Raw genomic sequence first — 27034 nt, forward strand, 5'->3', positions numbered from 1 at the left:
GACAGCCTGAAGCTGTTGTCCAAGAGGAAAACTGAGATTTGAGGACCCAATCCTATCCAATTTTCCAGCACCAGTGCAGTTGCAATGCAACCCCAAAGTAAAGGAACAAATGTTCCCATACCTTAAGGAGGCCTCTGTGACTGCTGCCCCACCACAAGATGCAGTGCATGGCCCCATTGGTACAGCTGCAGTGGCCCTGGAAAATTGGATAGGACTGGGCCCTGAGTTATTTATTTCTATACCGATCAAATAGAGTGAAGTGGTTTTTCTCCAGATACAAAGCCTGGTATCTCCAGATAAAAAGGCTGTCCTTGCACATCTATCTCCTGGCTGATGCAGTCACTTTACAGCTCCTGTCTGTTGAGTCATAGCTCAGTGGTAGAGCACATACCTCTGCAAGTAGAAGGTTCTAGGTTAAAGGAGACATGGAACCAAGAGTTTTGGTCTTACCTTGGTCTTACCTTCAGGTCTGGCTTCTGAAGGTGTGGTGTGCCTTTGCTAAATGCTTCCATGCTTGCAGAGCCTAATGGAAAATAGTGCAGGTGGTATGTCCTTACTGCCTGGTATGTCCAGGAAAAGGATATCTGGGAACAGGATGGAGAACCATGTCTTCCTGGCATCCTGAAGAGCAGCTGCTACTTGGAGTGCTGGGCTAAATGGGCCAATGTGACTCGGTGCAATCTGGCTTTGGAGGTTCCATAATGACTCTTCAAAATGGGGTGGATATAAATCAGCTTATGGCTTGTGCTTGGGGTAAGAGTGGGGTTATATATGTTATTGCTGTGATTGCACCTCATCCCACCTAGTGATAGAAAGACTAGCTGGCCTCAGCCGTGACCCAGAGGATCCACAGCTGCAGGGCTTACTAATCCCTCTCTCCCAGCTATAACGCTGTTGTGTGTTTAAATGCCCACTTGCCCTCTTATCACAGTCCATGTCTAACAGAGAAGGGTCTGATGTCACAGAGGACAGAGAAGACAAGGTTCAAAAGTGCCTCACTGCCCTGCTGTGAATGCCTGTACAGGAGGAGAGTGGACTAGCAGTGTCATCATCCTATCTGCCTGAGAACTCACCCTTGCTTCGCTCTTTTAAGGACTCAACCTTAGAAGTGTCTTTACAGGAGGGTATGATTTCACTGTGATTCTGTGTCCAGAAACAGTAGCCTCCCCCAGTGGCGTAGCTGGAGGGGGGCGGAGTACCCAGTCCGGCGGGGAGGCTCAGCGGGGCAGGCAAGTGGCCCCTCCCTTTGGAGCCATTCCCAGTGGGGGGAGCAAAACAGAGCCGTATGGAGCCGTACGGAGCCGCCCCCCTGCAGCTACGCCACTGCCTTCCCCCCACTTTACCAGTGTTAGAGCAGGGCACAGTCCCTTAATACCTGAGTACATTTCCACTTAGGAAGCAGAACTGGTGTTACCCCCCCCCCCGCTTCTGCAGAACTACTCACAGTCCTGCTTTACTCCAGACGTTCTGCTACTTGAACACTGTTGGAGCAATTTGTCCTGTGTCTTGAGAGGGGGAAAAAGGGATTGTGCCAACTAGCCATACCCCTCGGCCTGCATACGTGTCACACTCCTTGCTCACCTTATATTCAGTGCTTGCCTGCAGAGGGGAACGCTGAACCAGGGGAGAGTTTCACCTTCTTGCTAGAATCCTGGCCAGCCAAGAATCTAAAACAGAGGGAGAAACTTCCTAGATTCAGGACTTACCTCTGCAGTCAAGTATTGCACGCGCAGGGACAGCAGGCTGTGGGGCCATGAGGCATGGCAGCTTTGTGAGTGTGGGTAGATAACAAGTACCCATTCGGTCTGGACCCCAGGGAGAGAAGGGAACCTGAAAAGCGCATCAGTTTGCCTTTCACTCAGCTAGACTTGTAATTGGCCCTGCAGTGAGCTGTCCGTGGTCCTGACCACTCTCAGTGATGCCTGGAGTAAATTTCCTTCCTCTGCTTAACCATTTCTACCCAACGTTGCATATACACAACAGGGACCAAATGTATGTGTACTCCTCTGGGCAGGGCAAAAATGGATTAAGATAATATCTGGATTGAAAAATCAAGGGTTACAGCCCCTTACAATCATAGAATCTTTGTTCTGAATACTATGATTCTTAGGGTAATAATTTTATCAAGCACAACAACCTTTTAGCTGCCATAAAGGGGGCAAATCTCACTCGTACGTGGCGGAAGTCATCTCGGTTCCTGAAGATGAGATGCTGTGTGGAAGTTGCATTGCAAGGTTTTAACATGATGATGTCAAGCCAAGTAAAGACAAGTGTTGTTGTAGCCCTTTTGAACTCCATGGGTAGGTTTAAAACCCATGCTGAAACTGTTAAATATGCTGTGGTTTAAAGAATTTTAAACAAACATTTCACAAATACATATATTGAAGTTCTAACCCAATAAAAGGTGGATTCTGTATTGTGGCCTGTATACGTTATGCAAATTTAATGGAGACAAATATCTTCCTGTTTTTCTAGTCATGGCGAGGATCAAGTTGTTAAGCATGGTATGAAGTTCTTTCTCTAGTCACCAGGGAGCACTGGCCACTCCTCCACCTTCTGACATTTCAGGACGTCTTGCTTGCACACGTTCAAGTATATCTTTGCAAGGATAAAAATCAGGAAACTTTCATTGGAAATTTTAGTTTGCATCTAAAATACTCAAGTTGCTTCTGCATACACTAGAGTGGCTTTTGGCAGTCACCTTGATAGCCTCTGTTTTTATAAATTAACAGCTGTTACAAATAGTACCCAAGAAACTACCCAAGAAAGTAGCCCAGAGATTAAACTGTGGATCAGAACTTTTCAGATTCAGATCTTGCTTCTGCCATGGATGTACTAGGTGGCCTAAGGCTGCAATCCTAACCACCCTTTCCTGAGAGTAAGCCCCATTGAACAAAATAGGACTTACTTCTGAGTAGACCTGGTTAGGCTTGTACCCTTAGGCAAGCTACTCCTTCTTAGTCTCAGTCTTCCCCAGCTGCAACATGGGGGAAATATTTACATGCCTTACAGCAGGCATGTAATCAGGCAGGGGGGAGAGATTCAAGGTTCAGACAGAGCTGTCCACCCGGTGAGTGGACCTTTCTGTTCTGCCCACATGCAGCTTATCTTTCTGGTAGACCTGGGCATCGGGATGCTCTAGGAAGTTGCATCTGCCCAGACATCCTAACATGCAGCCTTCTGGAATGCCGGGCAGCAGACGTAACTGCCCAGAGTGTCCCAGTGCCCAGGTCTACCAGAAAGACAAGCTGTTTGGGGGTGGAACAGAAAGCTGCAGTCCGGATGGGGACCGCATTCCTGGTGCACAAGTTTGGGTGCTGCTTGCAGGGTTGTTGTAAGTATTCCATCAGGGTCACTCATGTGAGACACTGCACACTCAGAAAGCACTATATGACTGCTTATTATTATTAGTTTTTATTATTATCCAGAGAGGAAATTGAACTTCAGGCAGTTCAGCAGTGGAAGAGATTACTGAGGAAGGTGGTGGACTCTCCCTCGCTGGAGGTCTTCAAGCAGAGGCTCAGTATGCACTTGTTGGAGATGCTCTAGGAGGATTTCCTGCTACACGCACAGGGTTGGACTAGATGACCTATTAGACCCCTTCCAACTCTGTGATTCTGTGAATTCCTCAAAGCTTGGTTCTATTTGGAGTGCAGAATATGATGCAAAACATGCAAATCTCGCCCCCTCTCTAGTGATAAGAAAGCAGAACATGATTCATCCAAAAGGGATGTGGTATGAAGTTGATTTCAGCTGGAGGAGAGGGAAGTACACAGCTCTGGCTGTAAACCTGAGCACTCATACCATCCTCTGAGTACATTTTTTTCTGTGCCAGTTGTATTACTTTTTAAACTAGCTCTTTTTCTAATTTGTGCATTCTCTCTCTCTTTCTCTTTAAGCTTTAAAAGGAAGCCTGCCAGCAGAGCCGTTTAAAAGAAGATGTCTTATGGTTCCATTGATGGGAGCGGGTTTGGGAGCAGAAATGCCTTTGGAGGCCCTTCAAGACAAGGATACCAACCCTTAGGTACTTCTTTGGTCTTTGTGCTATACTTATTTTTCATCTTTCTCTCCTCTGTGCTAGTGGTCCCCATCATAATGAATAAAAGAACCCACAATGTTCAAGCTTTGACGTGATCAAAAAGGCTACTTTAGGTGTGTCCAGAGGCTTGCACTGACCCAGAGATATTAATGCATTGATGTGTGTGTGTCCCCACTTTGAACTGCTGACTCTGATGCCTTATTGCAAATCTGAAATGGTCTATCTGCCCCTCCAGTTGCAAAAAAAAAAAAATGGTTTTCTCTCCATACAGTAAGAGCTTCTGTTAGAGAATACAAATTCAAAGCTTCTTTGCTATATGCCAAATCAGTTGCATTTTTTGTAAATCTCTCCTCTCCCACTTGCAGAATAATTGTTGTGAATTTCAAGGGGAACAAGGGTTGGGGTGAAACTCACGGACTTGACACGATAACTTTTCTGACCAAATTAGCAGCTCCTATATTTTTACTGATAAAAACTCTGCCAGAGAAATTCCATATCACCACATACCATCATTTGGGGAGAGTGGGGAAGGCAGAACAGGATGAAAAGGGCAGATGTCTGCAAGATCATTATGCAGGATAGGTGCGTTTCATCCCCTCCCAACCCCCAAACATTGGCAGACACCTCCCCCAATTTGGCAGAAGGTTCTCTTTGAGAATAGTTTTTTGTAAGTACACTTCACTGCTCTTTGCACTAACCTCAAAACATCTAGTCCTCATTTCTAAGCTTGTCCACACCCATTGACTTTGTCTAACATCTCTCTCTGCTTCCTACAGTCTCATTTCACAATCAAAATGCAGGGCAGTAGAGAAGGATACAGGGTGCCGGTAGTTAAATGGACTGCTAATCCTAGCAGCAGTAGAGAAGAATCTACTAGGATCACACACAGTACATTTTAGACATGAAGCTGCCATCCTGAGCCAAATCATTGGCACATCTAGTCCCGCATTGACTGCTGAGACTGGTAGAAGTTCTCCATTATGCAGGGGATGGACAGAGTGGATAGGGAGATGCTCTTTACACTCTCACATAACACCAGAACCAGGGGATATCCACTAAAATTGAGTGTTGGGAGGGTTAGGACAGCGAAAAGAAAATATTTCTTTACTCAGCGTGTGGTTGGTCTGTGGAACTCCTTGCCACAGGATGTGGTGATGGCGTCTGGCCTGGATGCCTTTAAAAGGGGATTGGACAAGTTTCTGGAGGAAAAATCCATTACGGGGTACAAGCCATGATGTGTATGCACAACCTCCTGATTTTAGAAATGGGTTATGTCAGAATGCCAGATGCAAGGGAGGGCACCAGGATGCAGGTCTCTTGTTATCTTGTGTGCTCCTTGGGGCATTTAGTGGGCCGCTGTGAGATACAGGAAGCTGGACTAGATGGGCCTATGGCCTGATCCAGTGGGGCTGTTCTTATGTTCTCCAAGCCAGCTCAGCTGAATCCAGATCTTCTAACTTGAAGATGCTGCCAGGGGTTAAACCTGGACTTCCTGCATGCAGGGCAGGTGTTCCACCACTGATTTAGGTCCCCAATACAGTAGACTGCAAATGGGAGAATAACACTGGTGAGAAATGGTTGGAATGGGAGGTGCCCCTAAAACTCAATCAAAGACGAATTTGGAGGGTTGTTCTCTTTCTTAGAGAATCACTAGGTGTTGTGTAAAATGCATTTGGAAGTTCAGGTGTTGTGTAAGGTGTTGTGTAAAATGCATCCCGCTCAGGCAACAAGTTGGAGGAATTTCATGGGGAGGCCAATTATTTTCTGAAAAACTCCCAGCCTTTCTCATGGGAGTTTCATGCAAATATCCCTGAAGGCAGAGGACCAGGAAGAAGTGGGAGGAATTGGCAACTGACTTGATATGAAAATAAAGGCAGAGGAAGTGAGTCAACAATGATCACACAATTGAAAGCCTGCGAGGCAACGTAGAGGATGGGGATAACAATATCTCCGCGACTGGCAAGACGTGTGTTTGCGGGGGAGCATGTCAGTCCAGGGGTCACTCCAAGAGAGTCAGTCTGAAGCTGCAGAGCATGACAGTGACACACTACCTGCACATTGTCACTGTGCTTGGCACACATTTCTGGTCTAGTCATTGGGCCAACTGTGGATCTCCCTGCTTTCCAAGCGCGTCAGCTTGGAGTTACATATGCACACCCTGGGAAGCTTCCCAAGCCGTCATTGCTGGAGATGAGAAATGTCAGTCCGTTAAGTAAGAGGAGCTAATTTGGAAAAAAAAAAAAAAAAAAGAAGTCTCTTCTTGCCTTTTAAAGCCTTCGTAGACAGGATGACTAAGGCTGTAGACAAAATTAGTCGGAGCAGAAATCCCACACTGAAGAGTGGGAGAAGGGCCTCTTCTCCCAAACCCTCCTGCTAACTGGGCTAAGAAGTGACTTTTGAGAGGTGCTCCTCTTATATTTGCCAATAAAACAGAGGAAGAGAAACTCAAGGCATTGTACCAAATGGTATGTTTTAGCAGATGTCACTGGACAGAGAAGTCAGGGCTTCTGAAGCTAATCACATCCCTATAAAATGTGTCCATGTCGTCATTGGAACCAAGAGCAACAGCTGGCCCTGGGGCCCTCTTTAGTCCCTGGTTTCAGTGAATCTGCTTCCTTAATCTTACAGCACTTTTACCGTATGACTCACAATCTGGCCCTGTCAGCGTAATTCCCATTCCTACATGCTTCTATGTTCTGCTTGTCTAGGGTCCCTGGAGTGCAAAGGAAGAAAAAGGTTTACAGAGTTTGAGAGCCATCCTTATGATTTCAGAGCAAGTCCCCTGCCTTCTTCTCTCTCTCTCTCTCCCCCCCCCCCCCCGGCCTTTGATGGATGAGTGTTGATGATTGGAATAGAAAGATTGTAGTCATGTTCTTGCTAGCTCACTGCTTCACCAGAGCTAAGCCTGCTGGGCCCAGATGGGTTTGGGTAGAAATATGGGTTTCATTAAGAAGTTCTCTGTATGAGTGTATCTGACTGGATTTCCTCACCTATTCTGCCCCAGCTGGAAAGAAAGGTTGAAACTCTGGAGGGAGGTGGCAAAAGCCTGGATAGATTCATTGCAGCTCTTTTGAAATAACATAACTGTTCGAGATGAAAGCTGTTGGTTTTGTTTTGAAAAATCAGGTGAAGAACACCCATGTTCTGAAATTCAAAGATCCGTGTGTCTCCCTCAAAATTAAAGCTAGAATTTCACAAGAGGTCGTGTGCCTGTTGTCCTGCATAACTATTGCATGTTCAAATCTTTATGATCGTAGCCATTTTGGGAGTAGAACCCAGGCAGATGAGCTGAGCGCAGCTACCGGTGTGTCTGAAGCGAGTCATGCAATATTCTGTCATCACAGTTGTCCTCATTTTGGTACCTTCCAAGCTTAAGAACATAAGAACAGCCCCACTGGATCAGGCCATAGGCCCATCTAGTCCAGCTTCCTGTATCTCACAGCGGCCCACCAAATGCCCTAGGGAGTACACCAGATAACAAGAGACCTCATCCTGGTGCCCTCCCTTGCATCTGGCATTCTGACATAACCCATTTCTAAAATCAGGAGGTTGCGCATACACATCATGGCTTGTACGCGCAACCTCCTGATTTGACTTGACTACTAGAGCTTGACTACTCTAATGCATTGTCCATGATACTGTCTTTGAAGACTGTCTGAAAAGTGTCATTAGTTCAAAATTGATCTGCTCTTGCTAACTTGAACCAGACAATGAGGACATATCTCATCAGTGCTAAAACAATTCCATTGTGTGTGTGCCATCCCTCCTATCAGCGTCAAAGTACAATTCAGAGTGCGAGTGCTGACATTTAAAACCCCATACGACTTGCGACTTGGGTCCCTGATTGAAGACCTGTAACTGTATCAAACTGACAGCATGCTGTCTCCAGAGATCTGCCTCATCATCTGAACTGAGGCACAGCCCAATCCTATCCACACTTTTCTGGGAGTAAGCCCCATTAACTCTTACTTCTGAGTAGACATGCATAGGTTTGGGCTGGCAGATGGCTATCAAAGAAAGGACCTTCTCAGTGGCGGCGTCCTTCTTAGGAAATTCCCCTTCCAAGAGGCTCATCTGGTGGTGCCTACACTTTTGTCTTTATAGTTCCAGGTAATTTTAATTCTCCTAGTTTTTTAAAGTGGTTTTATATATTTTAGCTACAGATTTTACTGCTATTTTAATTCCTGTAACTGTGTTTCCCCTGGGGGCTGGGGATAAGAATAGGCCCTCAGTTTGGCTGTACTTGTCGTAAGGCGACTAAACAGCCACCAGGTCGATGGGACTCCTTAGCCTGGGAAGGCAGCTCATCTGAGAGAAGGAAAACTCTGACCCCAAACCTCCACTGCCTTGTGGCTACATCCAGTTATGGAAAAGGCTTCAGGAGTCAACCTCGAGGCAAAATCAGGAGCTGGAGTCCCTGAGGCAGTTCATGGCTGAGCACAGTCACGTTCTGGCAACTCCTGCGACACCGCTGGAACCAACCGTATTGGCCTCTGCCTTTCCATTGGACCATTCCAGCGACGTGGAGAGGGGGGATTTGCTGCTTGGGTAACAGCCTATCCTCCATACCTACTTTACCCAGGCTTCACGCACTGGAGAGGACACTCTGTTCCAGAACCACCATTCAGAGCGCGACACCATAGTCTTCCGAGACTGAAGGATGCCAACAACAACAACTGTGTTTCATTCTAGGTTTTTATGATGCTTTTGTAAACCACCCTGGGAATGCCATTGATCGTTCAGTATATAAATGTAAGATTAAAAAAAAAAAATCAGGGCACATGTTCTGTAGGGGGAGAGGAGGTCCCAAACATATGTCTGCTGTTTTCAGAAGCAACTTTGCATTCAGCATCATCAATGGTTCTAGCTTTGCCAAGAGAACATCCTCCAAGAATGGAGAAGGGACTCTCGAGAAATAGCAGTACCCAGAGGGGTTTTGAAGGTTCACACGAGCTGAACTCAGGGAAAAACATTAGAGGAAAGTCAGAGGTAATACATCCATTCTCCTTTGCTCCCCAGAAACCCTTGATGCTCAAACGCATGCTTTGAGTTTACATTTTCCACTAACAAGTCATTTCAATAAAATTATATCATCTTAATTTACTCTATCCCTCATTTTACGGGAACAGCATGATAATGACACCCTGGGCCGCCATTGTGGAGAAGCTGTCAATTTTTAGGACTTGGAACAAGAACATGCTGTTATCCTGAGATCTGCAATAAAGCCACAAAGATTCACCTCTGCAGAAATAACTTCAGTCCTTAAATTTAAGCATTTCTGAAAGAGACTCCTACTGAGCTCTTCTGCAGTAGTATGATGATTATCTCTGCTCTTACAATTTTGTCTAGCATCTTGGTTCCAGACATGTGGGTCAGCATAACATTCCTTGACACCCCTGTTTTCTTATTCTATTTTCATACTAACAGTACTCTTTGCGGTAATTGGCTTATAAATACAAATTTGGGATACTTATGAAGCTCTAATGAGGCTAGTGTTACCAGCCTGAAAGTTCTTATTTTGTTTTGATATATTTATTTATTACATTCAGATCTTGCCTTCCTTCTGTAGTGAAACTCAAGGAGGATATCCATGGGATTCCTAGACACTTGCCAGACACAGATCAATTTAACTTTATTTATTAATTTACAATATATTACCCTGCACATGCCCGATCTCGTCTGATCTCGGAAGCTATGCAGGGTCAGGCCTGGTTAGTACTTGGATGGGAGACTGCCTAGGGATACCGGGTGCTGTAGGCTTATACCATAGTCTTTCGAGACTGAAGGTTGCCAACCACCATGGGATGGGTCCTGCTTTAGGCTTCCTGCAGGGATAATGCTCAAGACAACCTGCAATGTATTTATTTAGAAATTGATACACCATCTTTTTAAAAAACTTATCCCAAGGGTGCTTAAAATAACAATAGAAATCAACCCAGGAGCCCAATAGTGGTGGTGCTTCCACTCCAGGAGTGCCCCAAGGAGGAGACACCTGTTGCAGATTGCATCAGTTGGCAAGCCGTGGGAAGGAGCAAAAAAGACTTGGGGTGTTTTTCACTCCTAAGTCTGCTGCCACCTCCTTGAAGCCCACTGTGAATGTAATCTGTGAGAAACTGTTGTTTCTGTGAAAAACTGAGCCTGGGTAGGTTTGCCTCAATGAAACAGGAGAACTTGGCATCTTTGAGTTGAGCAAAAAGCCCAGGAGTCTGCTGTTTCTCCTTCCTGGCCCAAGGAGAGCTCATTTTTTTTTTTGTCTATCTATTGGACAGTTCCCTGTATTCAGTCTCTGCTTCTGGTTCAAGTCAGTAACCAGCTTCCTCTGATGAGACAAAAAAGATAGTACACTGTGTAACTGGTCATTTGAACCTAAATCTCTGTGTGATCTTGTATCATGTACATGAATCAACACCCAAACATCTTCCCTGCCTGAACCTCCTTCAGTTGACACCTTTTAGGCTGGCTCATGAAGGAAGAGAGGTTTGGGCTTTTCTGAAGGTGCCCATGAGTGACCAGGGATCTAAATTTTGGCTCTTTGTCTCTTAGGAAACCACATGTTGGGTGAGTTTTAGCAGTGAGTATTGATTTGCATGTGAATGCCAGCACTAGGAAGGGCCTCAAGGCCACCAGCTAGGCTGCAAGGCTGTGACCAGCCAAATCCTGGATGATCTCATTTTGCTCACTTTTTGCCTGTTTAGTGCAATCCCACAAAGTGGGATTTCTGAGGATGATTCAATTGGTGCTCATTGCGCCTGCAAGGAGAAAAGACCTTCCTGTAGCTAAAAAATCTACTTTTGGCTGTCGGTTCATCAAAACCCTCTGTTCCTTTCATGCTGCTGGCCCTGGCAAGGGGACATGTGACTAGTGGCTGGGCTCCCATCCATCCAAGCAGATGGAAGTGTGAGTAGGCAGACAATACCCCATGGAGCATCTTGTCTGCTTGGCCACAGAGCCAGTGGTTCTCTGTTGATGAAATTGAAGTAGGTAGACCACCTGGGGACTTTATCCAGGCATCCAGGGCTCAGTGGATGGGTCTTTGCAAATCCATACCCAAATAGGAAATGCCGTCTGCTGTTTTGTTTGAGCAGGGGCTTGCTGCCAGGAGATTCTCAGAATGAGAGTCAAAATCATCACTGGAGTAAAGCCGTGTGTGTGCTTTGGCTGTCCCCTCCAGCAGTGCTGGGGTCCCTGTGGGAAGCGGGATGCTGGACTGGTCTGACTTTCTTTGTCCGATCCAGCATGACTCTTCCTGTGTTCAATGCACTGGGCACAAATGTTCCACTCCGTCTTGATTAAAGGTAATATTTTGCAAGGTATTTGGCCCTCTGGCCCTTTTTGGTGGATGTTTGCTGTGGAAAGGGTGCACAGACCCCCCTGGAAAATTTCTGCTTATGTGGTAGAAACTGGTTTGTGGAAGAATCCTGAAATTAAATTTGATTTTCAGTTTTATAAGTGTTGGGATGTGCACAAACGTCAACAGAACTTCTCGTGTTTCCTTTTCAGCTCTCGTATCCTCAGACTCTCTTTCATTGTCATTGTCACCCTTCATCCAGCCGAACATGTTCAAAGCCTTGCCTGTATCTTTGACTCCTGTTTCTCCTTTGTTCTCCAGATCCAACAAGCAAATCACATTGCTTGCTGCATTGCAAAGCTACAGCCCTTATTCTCTGTCCTCTCCGTGTAAAACAAAAGAAACAAACAAAAACTTCTCCCCCACCATGACTTCTCTGTTCTTCCATAGTCTTTTCTCAGTCCCCTTGTCTCCCTCCATCCTTCTGCTGCCAGATCCATCTCTTGTCATATCGAGTACCACACATTCCTCCTAAAGTCCCTGTGTTCGTTTCCTGTTGACTCCTGGGCCCGGAAGACGCTCCTGGTCCTTCCTTTCAAAGATCTTGGTGGCTTTTTCTTCTTTCCTTTCTGTTCTAACATACTGACTCCTGGCCAGGACTTTCGCTTCTCCAGCGCTTTCAAATGCCTCCATCTTTTCTCTCTTGCCATGAAAACTCCATATGCCTTGAAAACCCTCCCAGATGGCTTGTGTGCTGCCTTCTCTCTTATTTCCCCTCAAATCCCTCTTCAAAACTGACCTCCGAAGCTTTGGGCACAACCCCCTTGTCCCTGCTGCAATTAAGCCTTGGTTCCTGCACATGCAATGATCACATGCTCTTCCCCCATTTTCCCTGCCATCACTCCCTTTCCATTCCTCTGTCATCTCCCTTGTATCTACTGTGTTTTTATTGTGACCTTCTTGGGGCAGAGACCTGCCCTTTCTTCTGTTCTGTGACTAGTTTCAGGGAAAGGACATTTGCATAGCAATGCACATGCATGATTTACAATTAAGGCTGCAATCCTAACCACAGTTTCCTGAGCATAAGCCCCATTGAACAAACGAGAACTTACTTCTGAGCAGACCTGGTTAGGATTGCGCCCTGAGTCTGAATTTCCTCCTCCACCCCCTTAGTAATAAGCTTGCAGCCCACCCCACATTTCCCAAGACAAATGGTCTCTCCCATTCTTGGGCTCTAAAGGGAAGTTGCTGATCTCTTGACTAAAATATGCAACTTGTCCCTCAAAACGGCCACAGTGCCAGAAGATTGGAGGATAGCAAATGTCACACCCATCTTTAAAAAGGGAAAGAGGGGGGACCCGGGAAACTATAGGCTGGTCAGCATAACATCTATACTGGGTAAGATGGTGGAATGCTTCATCAAAGACAGAATCTACAAACACATAGATGAACAAGCCTTGCTGAGGGAGAATCAGCCTGGCTTCTGTAAGGGTAAGTCTTGCCTCACAAACCTTATAGAATTCTTTGGAAAAGTCAACAGGCATGTGGATGCGGGAGAAACCATGGACATTATATATCTGGACTTTCAGAAGGCGTTCGACACGGTCCCTCACCAAAGGCTACCGAAAAAACTTCGCAGTCAGGGAATTAGAGGACAGGTCCTCTCATGGATTGAGAACTGGTTGGAGGCCAGGAAGCAGAGAGTGGGTGTCAATGGGCAATTTTCACAATGGAGAGAAGTGAAAAGTGGTGTGCCCCAAGGATCTGTCCTGGGACCGGTGCTTTTCAACCTCTTCATAAATGACCTGGAGACAGGGTTGAGCAGTGAGGTGGCTAAGTTTACAGATGACACCAAATGTTTCCGAGTGGTGAAGACCAGAAGTGATTGTAAGGAGCTCCAGAAGGATCTCTTCAGACTGGCAGAATGGGCAGCAAAATGGCAGATGCACTTCAATGTCAGTAAGTGTAAAGTCATGCACATTGGGGCAAAAAATCAAAACGTTAGATATAGGCTGATGGGTTCTGAGCTGCCTGTGACAGATCAGGAGAGAGATCTTGGGGTGGTGGTGGACAGGCCGATGAAAGTGTCAACCCAATGTGCGGCGGCAGTAAAGAAGGCCAATTCTATGCTTAGGATCATTAGAAAAGGTATTGAGAACAAAACGGCTAATATTATAATGCCATTGTACGAATCTATGGTAAGGCCACACCTGGAGTATTGTGTCCAGTTCTGGTTGCCGCATCTCAAAAAAGACATAGTGGAAATGGAAAAGGTGCAAAGAGGGCAACTAAGACGATTAATGGGCTGGGGCACCTTCCTTATGAGGAAGGGCTACAGCGATTGGGCCTCTTCAGCCTAGAAAAGAGGCGCCTGAGGGGGGACATGATTGAGACATACAAAATTATGCAGGGGATGGACAGAGTGGATAGGGACTCTTTACACTCTCACATAATACCAGAACCAGGGGACATCCACTAAAATTGAGTGTTGGGAGAGTTAGAACAGACAAAAGCAAATATTTCTTTACTCAGCATGTGGTTGGTCTGTGGAATTCCTTGCCACAGGATGTGGTGATGGTGTCTGGCCTGGACGCCTTTAAAAGGGGATTGGACAAGTTACTGGAGGAAAAATCCATTACGAGTTACAAGCCATGATGTGTATGTGCAACCTCCTGATTTTAGAAATGGGCTATGTCAGAATGCCAGATGCAAGGGAGGGCACCAGGATGAGGTCTTTATCAGGTGTTATCAGGTGTGCTCCCTGGGGCATTTAGTGGGCCGCTGTGAGATACAGGAAACTGGACTAGATGGGCCTATGACCTGATCCAGCAGGGCTGTTAAGTGATGGGAGCATGGGGGTTTCATGCTCCTCACCCATGAATGTCATTTGCTGTTATCAGTTGTCATGTTCCATCCCCCCTGTTATGTGTGATGAAGCAAAGCCAGGTGTTTGCCTACAGAACTTCCAGCATCATGTTCAGTTTGTCTCACAGAACTCAACATAGTTTCATCATTAATTGGCTACATTCGCTTTGAACATTTTTAGCTTTGTGTTTTGTCTCTTTTTATTGAAATTAATATCGTCTTTATGAGTTTATGATCTGATATGGTTGGCCAAGAGGACAGGGCAGAATTGTTTAAAATAAATACAAATGGAATTAAATGGAGATAAATGCTGCCAGTAAAATATTGCTGTAACTTCACTCTGGCAGTTCTCAGTACTTGCAAGCTGTTTTAAGAGGTGTTGCTTGGAATTGGAGACCTCCTTGGAGTCGTCTGGATGACGGGGTCTCCCAGCAGGCAAGGCGAAAGCACCAATTGACAGAGTATGGAAGTATTCAGAGGGTTTTCTTTTATGGCGCTCCATAAATTCAGTTAAAATTTTACTAGTCAGCAAACTGAAAACAAGGAATAGCTACAAATTTCATTCCTTCTTTTATAGTTTGCAAAAAAATAAAGCAACAGCTACTAAAGGGGCACCATCCCTCCTGGTGCAGAGTGCAGCAGAACTGAAATGCAGAGGACTGATGGATTGTTATCGGTGCTTTTCTCAGAAGTTTCTAATGAATAACGCAGACCTGTGTGTGAGAATGGCTATCTGGGGGTTGGGATGATGGGCACCCCTGTGTCTTGAACAGCACTCCCTCCTGGTGCTTGGTCATCAAGGAAAACCTAAGTTTCTCATTTCTCCAAGATCCGATTCACACAGTCACGTCCATCACTTGATATTGGCAACACGTGATGACTTATTTGTGCAGATGAAGCATCACAGATTTACATGACCTACATACATGTCATTCAAACAGTGAAGTCAGTTCACACATTCAGCTGCTCATCAAATTGTGTGATGTATATGAACAGGTACACCTACCCGGTGGCATAGCTGGAGGGGGGACAGAGCAGGCAGTCTGGCAGGGAGCCTCAGCGTGGCGGGTAGGCGGCCCCTCCTTTCGGAGCCATTCCCGGCAGGGGGAGCAAAATGGAGCCGTATGGCTCCGTTTTGCTCCCCCCCGGGAATGGCTCTGAAGGGAGGGGCCACTTGCCTGCCAAACTGAGGCTCCCTGCCAGCCTGCTCCGCCCCCCTCCAGCTACGCCACTGCACCTGCCTTTTTCATTTGGTGAATCTCGACCCTCCCCCCCCCCGGTCTCTCTATTCATAAGTCCTCCTTCCTTTCAACAATCTCTGTTTCCCATCATGCTTGCAATTCATCCTCAAATAGCAGTCACCCTTAGGATGCATTTATGCAAAGTAGAACTTCGGTTTCTGTGGATGCGAATTGGTCCTTGTTTACCTGTGGCTGAAAGGTATGATGGGATGTCTCTACCTGTGGTGATTAAGGCACAATGTGATTTTTCCAGTGCACTTCTGCGTCATGCATTTTTTAAAATGCCGAGTTAATCAGTCCAGAAGGCATTAGCATTGCGAAAAGCACAAAGCAGCCGAATTGGTTCACATACTGAGGTGCCCGCAATCAAGTGTGATGCAGCTCTTACAACTGGATTTGAAGTGTGAAAGGAACAGGCACTCCAGAAAGCAGAGGAGCAAAACCTCAGCATTAATAGCGTAGTTACAGAGGCCGGCACGGTTAAGTATTGGAAGTGCCGCAATGCACCGCGTAAGCGTCCCTCCTACTCACCGTCGGAGCCATTCTGGGCAGCGACGGCAACTGTGAATGACTTGGACGGCCAGTGGGACGGGTCACTTACACAGTGCATTGCAGCACCTCCAATACATAACCACACCGCCTCTTGTAACTACGCTACTGCCCATGCTGCCTTCTCTGGCTTGTTCCGTGATGCCCTTGACTATGACAGGGAGCTGTAGTCACATATTCTGGAGGAAACGGGGCCCACAAAGTTCTGGGATACATCCAACTGCCTTTGCTATCATCTTCTTGAGATGGTTTTGTTTATTCCTATTTGTAATTGGTTTATTTGCTTTTAATAGAGGGAAGAACAGCACAACAATATTCCAGAATTCGACTCTCTCCCCTTGCCTCCCTCTCTCTCTCTCCCCCCTTGGCTTGAATTTCCTTGCGATATTGGTTTACAGCACTATAAAAATGCTTTTATGGCTTGGCACCAGCATATTTACGTTCCCTTTTTCTCCCCCTGGTGCGAACTGTAACTATGCCCTACACTCAAACAAGTCCATTAATCTCAACGTGCCTGGAGAGAATAAAAAGGTGGCTTTCTGCCGACGAGAGAAGGGTTTTGCCGTACCTGCCGAAGAGGTGAAACTCGCAAGGGGCAGAAGATGGTGAGTTCCGCCCTTGAGCTATTCATCTCCGGAGCTTGACCAGTCCTTTTCAGTGGCATTTGGAAGGTTTCATAATGCCAGTTGTTGCCCGAGTTTCATTAGGATCTGAGTGGGAAGGGAGGATCTGCACACTCCCAGAAGTGAAATTGGATGACTTCTCCTCCTCAACATCTCCTAGTCTGGATCAGAGCTAGAGAGACCTTTGATGGAATCTCTGAAATGCCAGGTGTATTCCCAATCTAGGGGAACTTACAGAATTGGTTGACAACGTGCTATAGGTAGACTCGCTATTTATTGAGGCAAGGCTGCTCACAATCTCCACTGGACCTCTAAAACAGAGACAGTAGTGAGTTAGAGTAGTATTTATCTGGTAGCACAGTCTGAGGCTAAGAGGCAAAGAAGGAAGCCCAAGGGAGACAGGCCAGGGACAGACTGCACTTGCTCCCAGTGTGGAAGGGATTGTCACTCCCGAATCGGCCTTTTCAGCCACACTAGATGCTGTTCCAGAACCACCTTTCAGAGCGCGATACCATAGTCTTTCGAGACTGAAGGTTGCCAACTATGTAACTATGTAGTGCATCCTTGTTCAGAGACGAGAAGGAATCCTGACTTGGAGATTCAGTCCTAAGTACAAGTGGTTCATAAAGCTTCAGTGGTTCATAAAGCTTCAGTGACTGCTTAGAAGCTGCTGTGTAACAATGGCTGTAGATCAGTTGTTAGTTGAATTGCCTTCTGGACAACCCTTGTCCTGCTTAGCATTGGCCCTCTGACCGAGGTTGCTTGGAAGAGCAGAACAAGCATATTCATCCTGAATAACCCCTGCAGGGCTAGTTGGAACAACAGGTGGAAGACAAGGCTAGATGCCACATCCTGGACTCTTATTAGCCTGGACTCTTATTAACTTATTTCCTGCAGGTTGAGCACAAGGACATACATAGGCAAAGGCAATTCTGCAGTTGAGGAGACAGACAAGCAGGTGCCTGTGAACGGCAAGGTGTGCGCTGGGGACCCAACTTGTAATGCCCTGGCAGTTTTCTCAGTGTGCTCTGGAAGCTCACGCATTCTCTGGTTGTGATTGTCCTGAAGGCCCAGAGGGAGTGCCAGGGGAGTGGGCTGATAGTTCTGTTGGACTGCAGTGCCACGCAAATTGCCACATCGCTTAAGGTGGAGAGAGATCACCTGGAGGTTGATCTCAGGTTGCATACTTTAATATGGGGAGAAAATCCACCACTTCCTTCCAGTTCCATTTTCCTCTGCCCAAGTGCAGCAGTCACCTTGAGGGCTTCCATTGCAGCTCAGTAACTCCCCAGGAAGCAACTGCAGGTGCTTGTGAAAGGGCAAAGTGGTTGCTGGTACGATAAGAGATAGTAAAAGTCCATAAAGAGGCATTTATATGAATACGAGCAGGATAAGAGCCAGGCCAGCAAAGTCAATGCAGGCAGCTGTGTTGATGGAAACTGCTGCAACCTCTTTGCAGGCCTCATCAATGAATAATGAAGGCGGCTGCGGGTTTTGCGCCTTTGTCTCAGATTTATCAGGAGGACGTTTACGAGGCCCACCGGTGCAGTTGCTGGGAGTTTTATGGAGGGTTCGGTATTATTGCTCTGCATGCATGTACGCGATGAAGGAAAGGGGAGGCGAGAAGGGAATGATGCGCAACCACAAAGGAATGGAAAGGTGTCCTCTACAGGCAACCTGTCTTGGAAGGCAAACACCCCCCCCCATTCAGAAGTTCAAGATATTCAGCCATTTCTGCCCAATGTTGCGTATACGCTACAGGGACCAAATGTGTACACCTGTGGGCCAGGCAAACATGGGTTTAAGAAGAATCCTGCTGGATCCAGCTTATTCACTGGCTGAGTGCACAAGGATGGTGACAACTGCCACTGAAAAGGACTGGTCAAGCTCTGGAGATGTGAATAGCACTCAGCCAGATGCTTCTGGGAAGTTCCCAAGAAAGGCATGAAGACCATAGTCTTCCTCTGTTGTCCCACAACAGTCGGTATTCAGAAATTCACTGTCAATATCTGTGTTCCGACTGGCTATTAGGCCTTGTATCTGTTGATGCGTCTTTCCTCCACACATATATCTAATCCTTTAAAAAATGCTTTCTGAGTTCTGGGCTATCACATCCTTCTTTTGTTATGCATTCCCTCTTTGCCTGGGATTTTTATTTTATTTTTTTCATGGCACACTGACAGGGTACTATAATTTTCAGGGCACACCATCAGTTTTGAAAGTTGACAAGGCACCTTCCCCAAACTCCCACGGCACCAATAACAAAAGAACATAAACACATAACAAATACAAACTCAATACACAACACAAAAACACACCGTTGGAGAGTGCAGGCAATCGTATGTCAATATATCTAATCAATTCATATCTTCTAATCTTGTTCCTCTTCTAGTTTAACTTCTTAATATCATTTATCTATCATATCATATCCTATATAATATATCATGTATACAGTATATTCATCTAAATGCCCTATCTTATGCATCTACAACTTCATTTTCAGCCAAGCATAGAATGGTCTCCATGCTCTATCTGTGTCGGTTTGCGCTGTTGATCCAAAATCTCTGTAACCCTAACCCTATCCATTTCCACCCACATTCATTATTTTCTCTATTAATTCATCTTTCGTTGGAATTTTAATATCTTTCCAGTATCTAGCATATAAAATCCTTGCAGCAGTTAATATCATAATAACTAAATATGCATCATTTTCTTTATCTATAATATCTAAGGTAATATTAAGCAATAATAACTCTGGTTTCAGTGATATCGTAAATCCAACGATCGCTTATATTAGATGCCTTACCATTTTCCAATATACTTGTATTTTTTTTACATATCCACCACATATGATAAAACGTCCCTTCTTCACATTTACACTTCCAACCATTTTTTGATATGTTCTAATTTATTTTTACTAGTTTTACTGGTGTCATGTACCATCTGTAAAACATTTTATATACATTTTCTTTAAAATTTGTTGCTCTAGTAAATTTTATACTTCCAAATCTGTTCCCATTGTTCTAATGTAATGTTATGGCCTATATTTTGTGCCCGTTTTATCATACATTCTTTTATTGTTTCTTCTTGCATCTCAAAATCCAATAGGAACATATACATTCTTTTGATATAATTTTCTCTTGTTTCTAACAGTATTCTATCAAATGGCGTCTGTTCTGAATAGAATCCTTCTTGTTTATCTTTCCCAAATTTTGAATCAAGTTGCAAGCGAGTCCACCAATCCATCTCCACGCCCTGTCTTAACAGTTCTTCTTTTGTCTTTAATTGCCCATCTTTCTTCAATAAACTTTCATATCTAAGCATTTTTGTTGTCTCTAGTAAATTCGGCTGGGTACGTGCTTCTAGCGGTGCCACCCATCCGGGGATTTTGGTATAAATCTGCCTTTGTATTTTAGCCCAGATCCATAATAAAGATTTCCTTAATATATGATTATTGAATCACTTATATTGGTTTGCTTTTCCATACCAAACAAATGCATGCCATTCCCATTCAAGATCATGTCCCTCCAGTTTAAGTATTCTTTGATCATCTAATATAATCCACTCTTTAATCCATAGTAGCGCTGTGGCCTTATAGTATAAAAACCAATCAGGAATTGTTGTTTGTTTTTATTTTGGAAAATAATTTTTAAAAAAAGAACATAAGAAGAGCCCCGCTGCATCAGGCCAAAGGCTCATCTAGTCCAGCTTCCTGTATCTCACAGCGGCCCACCAAATGCCCCAGGGAGCACACCAGATAACAAGAGACCTGCAAGGCCTCCTGGGAATTGTAGTTAAGAACATAAGAACAGCCCCACTGGATCAGGCCAAAGGCCCATCTAGTCCAGCTTCCTGTATCTCACAGCGGCCCCACCAAATGCCCCAGGGAGCACACCAGATAACAAGAGACCTGCAAGGCCTCCTGGGAATTGTAGTTAAGAACATAAGAACAGTCCCACTGGATCAGGCCATAGGCCCATCTAGTCCAGCTTCCTGTATCTCACAGCAGCCCACCAAATGCCCCAGGGAGCACACCAGATAACAAGAGACCTGCAAGGCCTCCTGGGAATTGTAGTTAAGAACATAAGAACAGCCCCACTGGGTCAGGCCATAGGCCCATCTAGTCCAGCTTCCTGCATCTCACAGCGGCCCACCAAATGCCCCAGGGAGCACACAAGACAACAAGAGACCTGCATCCTCATGCCATTCCCTTGCACCTATCATTCTGAAGTAGCCTACTTCTAAAATCATAAAACCTATTATGACTTGTAAACTGTGATGGACTTTTCCTCCAGAAATTTGTCCAATCCCCTCTTAAAGGCATCTAGGCAAGATGCCATCACCACTTCCTGTGGCAAGGAGTTCCACAGACTAATTACATGCTGGGTAAAGAAATATTTTCTTTTTTCTGTCCTAACTCTCCCAGCACTCCCAATAACATTGGTACCTGTGGATCATTCGCTATATCCCAATGTACAATGGCACACTGGTTGAAAATTGCTGATCCATTGATCATTGCACCATCAATGGATTGGTGTACAAGTACTGGGGCATTGGTGTACAAGTACTGGGAAGAAGATGCATGTGGATGGGAAAATTCAGATGAAAGGTTGCTACCCAAAATTTGCCATTTAGGAAAAATTTAAAGCAAACGTGGAGGTTCCTCCATGAGCAGAAATTTTGAAGGGCCCCGGAAGAGTTTTGTAATGATTGGTTAAATATTTCCCCATCTTCTGATAGCTGACACACATTTTTTTTAAATGTGAATTTAATTTACTGCACTAGGTTTCCAACATTTTTGTGGCATTCAGTTTGAGAATTACAGAACTAGTAAGAAATCTCTCGGCATGTATACTGAGTGCCTTGGGTGTGCCTTGCGGGATTTTGACTTGGTTGATACGTAGTATGGGGTGAAAATTAGCCCATCCCAGAGGCCACTTGGTCATGTGGGGCAGTTCTTAGAATCCTGGCCATTGCTTGTTGAGCTTTTGTTCTGTGTAGGAGATCATGATGGGCCGTGAATAGGCTTATCAACAGACAAAGCATCTTAATGATTTTCAAGGAAATGAAGAGATTTGATGAGTGGAGTTAAACTGGTTTGGCAGACAGGAATTTTATTTATACATACAGGTCCAGCCTTATTATACACAGATTTTTTATACATGGATTTTACTCAACACCAATGGCCCCTGCAAATGAAAAGGAATGTGCTGATCCCTGGAGAAGGGGAAAAATGCACCCCTTTAAAATGCTTTTCTTACTGTTGTAGAGATTTTTATCTCAACATGATCAGAAGGGCCCTTTAAGTTAAAGGAAAGCAGTCCTTTACAATAGTTAGAGAGAGGGCAGCCAGCTGACAATCCATCAATCAATCTCTCTCCAAATGATCCCCTCCCTTTTTTTCCTGAACAAGAAAGAAAGAAAGATAATCCTTTCTAAGGGACTGGAGAGAGACTGATTGTTGGATTTTCCTCTTAATGACTCTATCTTAACATCACAAAGGTCAGCAAGGCTGTTTTTAAGTCACTTAGCAAAGGAACTTTGTTTTTTAAATTGATTTGCTATAGTTCAATTTTTGCCATCAGCATGAGTTCTGGGAAGGGAAGGCAGTTTAATAATGAGGCTCAACCTGTATACAAGTTGTACCTTTCAATACATACATTTCCAGGGTGGCTTACAGAAATGTTTGAGAAACTGTATGATCTTCCTGATGAACTTCCTAGAGGAGTGCACTCCATAGCCGGTGTGTCACAACCAAGACAGCCCTCTTCCCAGATGCTCTCTGCCTTTCTCCGTTCACTCACTGCCTGAATACAGCCCAATCCTATTGTAGATTGGACTGTCAGCCGGAAGCATTTGTTACAACAGAACAGAGTTCCGCTGTCACAAAACAGCTGCTTACAGCTCTGTTCATCGGTGGCCGTTTTGTTAGTGCTGTCGCAAGAGAGGGCAGTGCTCCCCGTCTGTTGCCGGACTCTGCTGCAGCCACAGGAGCAGATATGGTGGAGGAGGGGAAGGGGCAAAACTGGTTCAGGAGGGAGAAGGAACAGGTGATGGGGAGGATGTGGCAAAGGGTGTATCCGATGGCAAAGGCATGCACCTGATCCTATCCCCTCCATCAGCAGCCTTCCCATGCGCTTTCCCATTACAGAAAACCATTACCAGCAATTTCCCATTACAGAGAATCATTACTGAGCGGAAACCTTATGAAAGGGTAAGGGGATTTAAGTCTCCTTTCTCCTCCAAATCCTCCTGATCCCCGCTGGATACAGAGGACCTGTTTTTGGTGTGGCTTCACCAGCAGATGGGAGGGGGGTTGATAGGATTGGTCCCTTAAATCAGATGGGATTGGGATGCCAATTAGCTTATGCCTGGACAATACTGGGCCCATAACAGCCTTTTGCAAGCAGCCAGCTTGCGATGTCTCCGAGTCGGGAGCAAGGCCCAGCAGTGTCTGTAGAGCGCCTGATGCACTTCAGGTCCTAAATAAATTCACCAGGTTTTTCCCCCTTCTGCTGTCATCTGGGAGCATCAAGCGCAGATCCATCTCCGCAGACAGAATCTATTACGCTTGCCTGCCAAGCAGAACATCTTTGCCGCCTTTGTTTTCTTCCTCTGCAAACACTCGATTTGTCTTTGGTTGGAGCTCAGCTAGCCACCTCGACGCTGAGCCCTGCGGGGACTCCCCAGGCAACGGCTCCTATTAGAGATTATCCTCTTAATTTTATTATCTCGTTCTAATGGCTTTTTAATGTTCTTCACTGCATTTACAAAACTGAAGGACTTCATGCGTTCTGAGTTTGTCTGGCACATTTGCACGTGAGGCCTGGGTTGGCAAAGTGCCCTGTTGCTTGGAAAGAAAGATTGATGCCGCAGTGCTGGAAGTGACAGGAATGTGTGTCTCTGGATAAGATAATCTTCTGGTGGCCTGATCTCAAGAACTTCCTTGACAAGGCGTCTTAGACGGGAAAACTGAATGATGATGATGATGGCAGTGTTTTCAAATACAACTACGTGGGGTGGGGGCAATATCTGGATCCCGTATCCACGGTTTCAGTTATCAGGGATCTGCGCCTCCCCACACCACCTCTGGAGGCAAAGGGGGCTGTGCTGTTCTGAGCCTCGCACAGGCCATGGGCAGACATGTGTGGCCTCTGAGGGGCTCAGAAGAGCCTCTGTGCGGTGAGGACAGATGTTTCCCATATCCGTAGATACAGGTATCCACGGGGGTTCTGGAACGTAACCCCTGTGAATATGGGGCATACCTGTACTGGGAGCTGCAGTTCTGGGACAGATTGTTCCCTGCCATGTGGCTATGATTTCATTGCTTTGTAGTAGGTCCTTGGGGCCTTGGTCTGTGTTAGTACCACCACCACTACCCCCAAGTCTGTTTGCAGACAAAGCAAGGAGTGTATTTCACAGACATGGATGGCAGAGTGAATCCTGACGGTGGCAGCAGCAGTGCTGGTGGCTAGGAGCAGTCATCTGCTATGTTTTCCCCTGAAATCGCTGTCGGAGGTATGCCACATCATCACACAGCATCGTACTTAGGGACTGAAAATGGTGGCTACCAGTCCTGAAACTGATGGCAGAGGGAAAAGTAAACTGGGGGCAATTTTGAAGTTCTTGAGAACTTCAGGTGGAGCTCTAGTCTCTGCCGGGAATGTGCAATCAGGGGAGGCAGAAACTTACCTGCCATACTCCAATGCAAACAGCCTCAGGCAGGAACTTATTGCCTGCACTCCACTCGGTTTCTGAGGGGTTGCACAATCAGAGGAGAGGCTGAGTTTGTTGCTGCTGCACCTCTGGTCTCTCCCTATATAGTAATGGGCAATGTGCCTGTGCGTTGTGACACCCCGGCATCCTGTGCATTGCAGTGCCCAGGGCATCTTGAGGCACTCATGGAGTGAAACTGATCACCCACCGGCCAACAGTGAAAATACAATACAGCACTGTCAACAATGGTAATAGTTTGGCTTGGCTGGTCGAATGCCTGCACATGGTTTTCATGCCTTGGGAAAGACTGTCCCACCCATCCTGAGCCTCTTACAATAGTTGGTACCATCCCATCAAAATCCCAGAACCTGGAAGAAAATGGTGACGATGTCATCACCAGTTGCTTCCGGGAGTCACGCGCTGCCTTTGCAGTGCATGTCCGGGGGAGAGATGTTGCCGGCTCCCGAATAGTGGAAAGTGCTGCTATACAGGAAGAGACCAGAGGTGCAGCAATGAGCTCCCCCTCCCCTCTGGCTGTGACCTGGTAGCACCCCAGACAGCAAGTGCCTCTCCAGCCACAACCTCACCACATATCACTGCAGCTGTATTTCTGTCGCACATGGGGGCCTCTCTTTCACCACACTTTCTGCAGCCTACCAAAGGAGGTGGCAGGGAGAATGCGGTTCTATTGTTAGGTCATACCTGTTTACCTTTTTGCTATATGCTGCTTTGGATGACCTTTTGGGAGGAAAGGTGGGAGATAAATGGTTAACAATGAGACAAAATACTTTTCTCCAGGAATTCAAGGAGTGACTGAGACCACTGTCTCCCCTGGCTCCAGGTCCTGGCATTCATGCAGGGAATTGTTTATTACTGCTTTGTAAGGTACTCAGAGCAGAATGAAGTCTTCCCTATTATCTCCCCTGGGCTTTTGTACATTGCAGTATGTGAGAGTGGGGTGGGGTAAGCCTGCTGCAGTGTGGAAGCTCTAGAGACCTGACATTTGGCAGCCGTGTTTATTTCTATTCAAATATATATATATACCACTTTTTCAGCCAGAGGGCCCTCAAGGCAGCATAAAAGAACACAGTAAAAAGAAAGTAAAACTGAGCAAACATATTTAAAAAAGAACTGAACAGCAGAACAAGCAGGAGCAAAATCGACCCAAAAACCAACAGCCTCAACAATGCCACAGATCCAGACAAGAGCTGACAGTATAGAACCTCCATCAAAATGAAACTATTTTCTCAAAACATCTGAAGGGGATTAAGAAAGGGGACAGCTGAGCTGCCTGGGGAAGTCTCAGATTCTGGGTTCAGCAGCTGGAAGGTGCTGGTCTCACATCCTCACTGCTGCACTTCAAACTGTTGAAAAAGTTTGCTGGGTTCAACAAGTTTGCTTCATATTCTTCCGTTCAAAGGTACTCCCCACCAGTTCCCTGACTGGCAAAAGTAGCTGTGCATGCCCAGGAAACATCTCTCCTGAGTACACAAAGAATTTGCCAGCCAGGGAACTGGGTGGTTGGAGAAGCAATCAGTGATCCATCACTGAAGACCCTCTTCCCCCCCCAAAAAAATCTTCTGCTGGGCCAGGATGTTTTCCTTAGTAGACCTGCTCTTTGACTTCATGCTGTCATTTGCAGCTGGGGATTGTGGAGCCTTGCAAGTCTCCATGATGGCCAGTTCCAGATAACTACAATGAGGCTGGTTAGGAAGTCAGATGTGTGTGGAAACTGTCCTGGTGTAGGAAGTAGCTCTGTTTATTTCTTATCCAATCCAGTGTGAACTGCAAGTAGCACACCTAGGATTAGATGGGATGCAGAACCGGGACCTCTCCTGAAGACCTCAGTGGGTAGGCAAGATCTCCTTCAAATTATCTCCTTCAAATACTTTGGTCCCCAATCATTTAGCATGAAGGAGCAGCAGGACTCAGGTGTTTAATGTTCTCTCGGCCAGCAGTCCCAAACTGTGCATGTGGGACCCACCAGTGGGTCATGACTCAATTTTTGGTGGGTTGTGAAACTGACAGAGCTGACTAGGCTATGTGCATCAAGGGTTAAACAAGCCGCTACCTGGGGGTGTTGCCACCCAATCATCATGATAGCCACGCCTCTTGGCATTTCTAAATCAGGCAGCAGCCTCTAGCCCAGTGCTATTCAAACTGGGGTGTCGCGATGCCCCAGCCTGAGGGTCCTGGTGCCTTTCCCCTTAAGGGGTGGGGGCAGCCAGGAGGCAGGCAGGAGGCAGCGGTGTGATCCCAGGATCACACCGCTCAGGGGGGCTGCAGGGGCTTGGTGCACTTGCCCAAGCCCCCTGAAGCCCCCTGGGGTGCGGGGAGCCCTGCACGACCTTCGGCAGGGCTCCCCGGGTCAGGGAAGGTGATAGCGGAGCGATTGCGCCCCGCTCCGCTAAACCGGAAGTGGTGCGCAATCGCCCCACTTCCTCTTTTGACCAGGCTGCAGGGACTGGAGTGCACCCTCCAGTCGCTGCAGTGGCCGTCCCTGGCTGCAGGGAGCTGGGAGCAATCGCCCCACTCTCACTTTCCGTGACCCGAGGAGCCCTGCAGGAGGAGCCCTAAAGACTTACTGCGGGATTCAAACTCCCTGCGAGTTTGAAAACCGCAACTCTAGCCTGTCTAAAAGGTCTGGGAACCAGCGCTCTAGACCCAGTCCAGGTCTGTTTTCTGGTTGTCCAGAAAACACCGGAGAAATGTA

General features: G+C 46.2%; 1 protein-coding gene across 7 annotated transcripts in view; it reads left to right on the forward strand.

Annotated features, from left to right (window-relative positions):
* The window catches only part of TSNARE1 (t-SNARE domain containing 1), a 417418-nt gene that overhangs the window by 102597 nt on the left and 287787 nt on the right, over nt 1-27034 (forward strand). For all 7 annotated transcript variants that reach the window (XM_066625627.1, XM_066625626.1, XM_066625633.1 and 4 more), the window contains exon 2: nt 3900-4024. In XM_066625627.1, coding sequence (XP_066481724.1) covers nt 3940-4024 — 85 coding nt within the window. In that variant the 5' untranslated portion in view covers nt 3900-3939. The remainder of the gene's footprint in view (nt 1-3899; nt 4025-27034) is intronic.

The sequence above is a fragment of the Tiliqua scincoides genome, chromosome 4 (genome assembly GCF_035046505.1).
Source record: "Tiliqua scincoides isolate rTilSci1 chromosome 4, rTilSci1.hap2, whole genome shotgun sequence".
Taxonomy (NCBI): domain Eukaryota; kingdom Metazoa; phylum Chordata; class Lepidosauria; order Squamata; family Scincidae; genus Tiliqua; species Tiliqua scincoides.